General features: G+C 40.6%; 1 protein-coding gene across 1 annotated transcript in view; it reads left to right on the forward strand.

Moving 5' to 3' along the window:
- LOC104074610 (suppressor of tumorigenicity 7 protein-like) overlaps nucleotides 1–7,022 on the forward strand; it is a gene marked incomplete at its 5' end in the record, with an annotated part of 21,426 nt that extends 14,404 nt beyond the window's left edge. Inside the window, 2 exons of the mRNA XM_009574782.1 lie at nucleotides 1,431–1,570; nucleotides 6,969–7,022. Coding sequence (XP_009573077.1) covers nucleotides 1,431–1,570; nucleotides 6,969–7,022 — 194 coding nt within the window. The remainder of the gene's footprint in view (nucleotides 1–1,430; nucleotides 1,571–6,968) is intronic.
- Between the last annotated feature and the right edge of the window lie 396 nt (nucleotides 7,023–7,418).

Below are 7,418 nucleotides of genomic sequence, written 5' to 3' on the forward strand. Positions count from 1 at the left end.
CCTATATTTTTTTACACTTTCGTAACTTATGTTGGGACCTTTCTTAAATTATTTTGCTCCATGTTTTAAAAATCAGGTGGGTTTCTACATGGTATGAGAGCATAACAGTGTTCCATAGTAGACAAGTGGTTTCTTTGGTTGCTCATTAAGTAGGAGTGTGTTACTATCATACTGCATCATGGCCTAGCAGGGCTGGTTGCGTCTTAAGAAGGTGAACTGATAATCTCTGGGATAACATTAAACATCTCTGATGGGCATTAGACTTGGAACTCCAAATGTTCTACTTAGTCGTGCTCCAAAATCATATACTTAAAAGCAAAACAAAACACAAGCACTTTGCCATTAAAGAGTTGCAACAGCACAAGCCACTTTTGCTGGGCTTTCTCTTATAATGGTAGCTTTCATGTGCCACATTCAGAAACAGTAACTGCGAGGGTAAAGTGTCTTTTTCCTCCTCAGACTTCAGTTTAAAAATGAATGCAATTGTATTTTCTTGTTTTACGAAAAGGCTTACTTAAATTTTGAGGCTTTTGTTAGATTTTAAAAACACTTGTCAAGAAGTGTGCAGCCCTTTCATAATTACTTATGTCTATAGAAACTATTTTTTTCTTCATTTAAAAACCCTTTAAAATCATTGGATAAAAGTCAGAGCTGCAGGTATTCAGAGCCAGTAAGTAATTGCAAATTCACCAAACAGGTCCTCAGCTAGTAACCAGTAGTAGTGTCTTGAGTGCTGAAAGCTCCATATGCGAGCCCTTAGCCTGTCTAATCACCTTCTTTTGATTTTGTTACCATAGATTGGAAATTGTAAGGAGCTGCTATGTATGGAATTTATAACCTAGTCCTGGTACTGTTTTCTTTGAGGTCTACTGTGTCAGCTGCTCTGAAAAAATTTACTGTAGCCTACCAACCAGAATCTTTGAAAAGTATTAAGGAGCTACGTTGCATGTATATGTAATATGATGGTTGTTTTGTACTTGCTGAGCTTCTTACAGGATGGGGAGACGTGCTGTTCTCTTCAGGTAACAGGATTAATGCTTCAGAGGGTTGAAAACACCTGAATTGTTTAAATTGGTCTAGGTAATTTTGACAGCTTGTGAATTTTACAGTTCTTCCCTCTGTCCTGTTAAAAGAGTAGGTACCAAAACCTAAGTCTGATGAAATGCTTCAAAAATAAAGCCTATGCAAGTGAAAAAGAAGATTGGGAAGAGAAAGATGTAATGACTATTAATAATGAAGACAAGCATGTAATGTAGGGGAAAAATTTTTGAGACGTTTAAGTACTGGGACCTAACATGTAATGCACAATAGTCTTGAGTCCATACTTACTCCTTCTGAAAGTCTAGAACAGAGTTACAAGACTGTGTAAATAATTCATAAAACTGTCCTCGATTTATCAAATGTCAATATTCTTCATTTTTTCCTTTCAGCATTTCATGAAGTCTCCGTTTACCCACAGAAGGAACTTCCCTTTTTCATCCATTTCACAGCAGGCCTATGTTCCTTTTCAGCAATGCTTGCCCTCCTCACGCACCAGTTCCCTGAGCTGATGGTCATTTTTGCTAAAGCTGTAAGTATTGTCTCTGTCATGGGGCTTACTTAGGTAACTTGTGGGATCTTTGGGAGTTTTGAGGTCCATGGTGAAGTAGGCTCTAGTGGTCTCATGCTTGTGGGGCGTGAATTATTTTATCTCCTTTTGTAAGAATCTAGTTAGTGACGAACACTTGTTGACATTTGGGCAAAATGTCTATTTTGACAACAAGGTGAACTGTTACTATAATATACCATGGCTTTAATTTGCACTCTTATGGTGAGAGAGCAGCATTTCAGCACCAGAGAAATTTTGCCACAGAGGACTGTGTTGAGTATGGATTTTATTCTCATAGAAGTGGAAGACTGCAGCATGAGAGCCTCAAAAAAATGAATTTGTTGACTGGAGTTTTTGAGAAGTGAGTAAAAGGCAGGCTGGACTGCAGGAGAAACAGGTCTTTTGCTGAGCATTGGAAACTAGTAGCATGATGTGAATGGAATGGATGAAAACAGAGGTAAAGTAACTATTAACTTCCAAGCCAGATTCAGAAGTTAGTTAGCTGTCACTTACCTTTTGGAAACTAGACCAATGGTTTTATATCTCATCTGGTTCCAATTACTGGGTGGAGAACGTATTCAGTGAGCACAGTTCTCTCATTTGAGTACCTGTTCAAGGATAGAAATTGGACTTGACAATGGCAATCAGGCTTTTACCTAGATACGTTTCTAATCTGTGCTGCTTTAAATATATCTAAATATGCCTGCTGTTGAGCCATTTGTTCTTATGGGTGCCTTCTGTGTCCATCTCCTTTCTCCTTCTCTCTGCCCTGCTCTTTTTAGGGTTTCTTTTCCTTGCTTATCTGTTAATATTCCTGATGTCATCTTTCCCTGGACACTGAAAGCTGGGCTGTCTTACTTTGACAGAGGGAGAAACTGCATAGGCAGCTTCCCCTCCCCACTTCTCAAACGAAGCCATGCAGTATATTTGGCCTTTATTGAACTGTGGATCTCATGCAGTGGAGCGGAGTGGCAAATAAAGAGCTCTGTACTCTCAATGAATCATTTATTCTAGCTTTGCTAGTCAAAATAGAGGGTGAAAGGCGTTATGGTTTCTTGCTGTTTTAATTCAGCAGGTAATGGAGACCCGGGAGATAAGCCTTTTTTCTTAAGAATACTTTATTCCTAAAAGCATTGGCTTTGCTAGCGATTCTAGTCTACAGCATCCAAGTCGTGCAGGTCTGAGAGTGGGGCCTCATTTCCACACAGTTCTGTTGATCTTTATGTTGGAAAATGTAGTTGGACATGCCAGTGACAAATTTCAGTGCTGCTCATAATTGGCTGGGTTCATAGTAACTAGGGTCTAACTATCTGCTTGATTAATTCTGTAAGGACTGCATTAGCAAAGTTGTATGATTTCCAAAGAGATACAAGGTCAAGTGTTATGCTAACAAAGAATTGCTTGGTGAAGTTCCCTCTGCTAGTTTTCTTGAACCAAAAAAAGACTTTGTACGAGTTAGTTGGCTTTGCATAATGGCATTTTGAATGTCAAGTGACATGTCCAAACGTGGGGAAAAAACTCCCAGGGTTTGGTCATTTGGCAGTGCGTTTATTTCCCTTATTTTCTATAGGAAAGGATGGATAGTGTCTATTCAGCTGAAAAGATGATCAAGAAGCATGCATATTGCTGCATCATTCCACCAACCAAGTCACAGTGGTGGCAGGCACAGACAAAGGAGTTCTTGCCACTCACTGCTAGCTTAATACTGGCAAAAGTGGAAACTGTGTATTGAGATAAACAGACAAGAAGTGAATTCTGTATTAATCTCTTGAGATTGACAGCTGAGAAGGAAATACCATCTTCCAGTATTCTGCTATTTTACATAGAATTAATGTTAACTCCCAATCATACTCTAATGACTAATATTCTTCCTTATTTTAATTATTAGATTATTGTACTCTTGATCCCATTCCTGATGTTTTCAGAAGCATTCAAAAAACTTGTAAGAAACAATGATATTCAATATCAAATTAACACTTCCAATTTTATTCATGGATTGCTTCAGTATTTTAACTGTGGATAATGCTGTGATGGCTGCTAACACTTTATAAAGCATTATCTCTTGTGTTCTAGAGGTATGTGGCAGTAGCATCTAGTTGAATTTTTGTACTGAAAATGGAAGTTTACCTTCTCTTTAATGACACCTGCCTCTCCATCCAAGAATACTGTAATAAAACAATTACTATTTGCTGTATCTAGTGTATAAATCTGCAGGTAATTCCAGTGCTTTAAGCTTTCTAAATTAAATTTTTTTTCCTGTGTATTTCATTATTTGAAGTATTTTTTCATGATACTGTGTTTTAACTTATTAAATATAGTAATCTGAGATAATAAAGTTCCAGATGGTAGATACCTGGAGTGCTTTGGCCTTAGTGAAAAAACGATAGAAAATATATTTCCAACAAATTGTTGAATTGTTGAATTTCCAACAAATCTAGAACACAGTTTTAGGAATGACAATTGGAAAGTATTGTGTATATGGAATTTTTCACTATGAATCTCTAAGTGACTTAAATATGACTACTTAGATTACATTTCAGTTGCTTCTTAATCAAACTGTTGTTTCCAGCAATTGTATCTTCAGCAGACTGCATGCCTCTAAAGGGTTTTAAGAAGTTGAATACCTTTCTATTGACTTGAAAAGGCAGAGTTTACATATTTTCATTTGTTAGTGCTTGAGTTTGTTTCCTCCATAATAAATCACAGGGTAAACCTTGGCAAATTGCTAAAAATATTCCAAGTGGCCAAAAATCACAATGAAGCATTTACTAGTTCCAATGTATACAGCGTAATACACCATCAACAGAGACTTGAGCCCTGGCACCGGCTGTGAGTTGGCTCCCTCTGGAATGGGAGGCAGTCCTGCCTCCGCACTCCCTGGCCGTGGGACCAGGCGCCAGAGGGATTTTCGTTGTGTCTTGCACAGGTGGAAGAGTTTGCAGGCACTAGGGACTGGTCCTGGCAGAAGTGCTTAGCATTTACAGATCCAGTGCCGTGGTTTAACCCGGCAGGCAGCTAAGCCCCACACAGCCATTCGCTCACTCCCCCCCAGTGGGATTCAGAAGAGAATCAGAAGAGTTAAAGTGAGAAAACTTGTGGGTTGAGATAAAGACAGTTTAATAGGCAAAGCAAAAGCTGCGCACGCAAGCAAAGCAAAGCAAGGAATTCATTCACCACTTCCCATCGGCAGGCAGGGGTTCAGCCACCTCCAGGAAAGCAGGGCTCCATCTGAAGACAAACGTCCGAATGTCCCCCCTTCCTCCTTCTTCCCCCAGCTCTATATGCTGAGCATGACGTCATATGGTGCGGAATATCCCTTTGGTCCGTTGGGGTCAGCTGTCCCGGCTGTGTCCCCTCCAACTTCTTGTGCACCCCCAGCCTACCCGCTGGTGGGGTGGGGTGAGGAGCAGAAAAGGCCTTGACTGTGTGCAAGCACTGCTCAGCAGTAACGAAAACATCCCTGTGTTATCAACAGTTTCCAGCACAAATCCAAAACATCGCCCCATACTAGCTACTGTGAAGAAAATATACCCCAGCCAAACCAGCACATCCAGTTAGAGCCAACTGTGGCGTATTAGTTCTCCTGAACTTGGACTTTTAATATTCTTTGACTAAGGAAAGATATACCATGTGCGTCAGTGCAGGTAAGGACAGTGGAATGGGCAGTGGTAGAGAGCTCCGTATGACCTGCAGTTCGATTGCAAGTGCTCTCAGTGGGTAAGAGCTCTGCCTTGCTGTTGGTTTCAGCTAGATTTCTGATCTCTTGGATAATCACTCTGTTCTTGAACATCAGAGACAGCTCTGTTTCCTAAGTAGTTGCTGTTCAGAATTTTCTCAATAAGTGACAGAAGGGACGAGGTACGCAAAAGGGATGACAATCATCTAGACAGTTCATGGAGCAAGCTGAAAAATATTCTGGTACATAAAACAACTTCTGTTGAAACTGCAGACAAAAGGGTCTGGTTATTTTTCCATTCAGTATGAATTCTTATTTTTTAATAATTACATAGGTGGAGAACTGGGTAGCTAAGTATCATCTTGCAAAAGTGATGTTGCACAATTCCTTCTGTAATACCTTATAAAGACACCGAGAAGTCTGCCTTCGAGAAAACTAGAGAGGCAGAGTGAGAGCAGGCACTGTAAATAGCCTTCTCAGAAGTTCCTGAGAACAACCAAGCAAATTAATCCCATTTTTTATGTCCAAACCTTATGCTACTGGAGTAGACAAGTATTAGTTAATATTAAAGTATTGAAAAAATATTGCAGCCGAAAAAAAAAAACAACTTCCTTGTTTAGGGAATTGGACAAAATCCTAAGACAGTCCATGTTCCAAAGTGTTTTGGTATGGATTGCTTGAAAGAAAGAAGTCATGGGACTTAAATTAAAAATTGGCTAATTTTTATGATTGCAAGATTAGGAGAAAACATGTCTCATTCTGGTTGCTCCCCATTAGAGGATTCCTTGCCATTTTGCTGATAGCAGCCATCTAGAGACAGAAAATAGGACTAAACAGAGCCCCGTCTGGCAAGTCCTGCTTTCTGTGACACTTTGCTTTACTTTCTGAACAAATCCCCCTACCGCTTTCCCCAAAGCTCATTAAGTGAGACTGGAGAATTAACTTTTTAGCCAGCTGCTGAACTTTTCATATTTATAAACACTTGAGTCTTTTGCTTATCTAAGAGAAAATGTGTATAGTTCAGAGATGTGCACTTCCCTGCCAATGTGTAATGAGTGGTTCTACACTTCATAGAAAAAAAGCCTGAAGTTTCCTTTCACAGCTGAGTGTCAATGCCAAGGGCAAAGGTTTCTTGCCTTGCTAATCTACATCTTAACTCATGCACTTAATGTGAAGGTGCCACACGCAAACAGGCAGGGAAGAACCTAGCTGCAATGAAAAGCTCCTGCGCTGCTGTGAATGTTATGTTTTAAAAGCCTTTTTAATGTAATATTTGAGGTTATGATAGAAGCCAGGAGGGCCAAAGTAAAACCCTCAAAGTAAATGAGTCCTGTCATTGCTGCCTCATGAAAAGAGGGTTTGTACGAGGATAACATGAGTCCCAGCGGAATACTTGGGGGATGGGTTGAGAAGGTGCAGGGGAGTTTGCACCATTTGTTTTAGCCTAATCTTTATTTCTGGAACTGTTTAGATGGCATCTAGAATATGGATCCTGTCTGGAAGCACGGGCCGTTCTTGGTGGATGGTCTGTTCAGTTTTCACATGTTTGAGTCGATGACCTATAAATAATCCATGCCTGAATTTCCAAGAAAATACGCTACCCTCCTCCCCAGTCTGTTCAACACTGAAGGCGCAGTGCTCAGAGCAGCTGGAAGAGTCGTAGCATAGAGAAACACCGTCCTAACCCGTCCCCCTTCTGCCTAGGTGCTGCGGGTGCTGTGGCCTGTGAGTGCTCCCAGCGTTCTGGCCTCCAGCTGAGTGGACTGTGCCGGCGGGCACTGGGGGTGAGTGGACAAGGAGCCGTGGCTTCCAGAGGGTTTTTTCTTCTTTTGTGTGTCTTGGCTAATATTTAATGATTACTACAAGCCTGTTTCATGGTGTCAGCATTGAGGAGATCATAGCTCTGTTGCCTTGAGGCAGAGATACAGGGTGGTTCTTTGTTCATACCTTGAGCCTGTAAAAGGATGTTGGTTTTGAAACTGGGCTAATTTTGTATTGTTGTGTTCTGTTTCTTCCAGTGCTTTGGGACTCTTCACCCTTCAGCTCCATTATGGAAAACATTGAAGTCTTCCTGCTGTCCAGTCTCTGGCATCAGCTGACTCCAGTGTGACTGGAGTATGCTTTCCATGATGGTTCGATTTCCTTGTTCTCACA

This window comes from Fulmarus glacialis, unplaced genomic scaffold (assembly GCF_000690835.1).
Source record: "Fulmarus glacialis isolate BGI_N327 unplaced genomic scaffold, ASM69083v1 scaffold21013, whole genome shotgun sequence".
Classification (NCBI taxonomy): Eukaryota; Metazoa; Chordata; class Aves; order Procellariiformes; family Procellariidae; genus Fulmarus; species Fulmarus glacialis.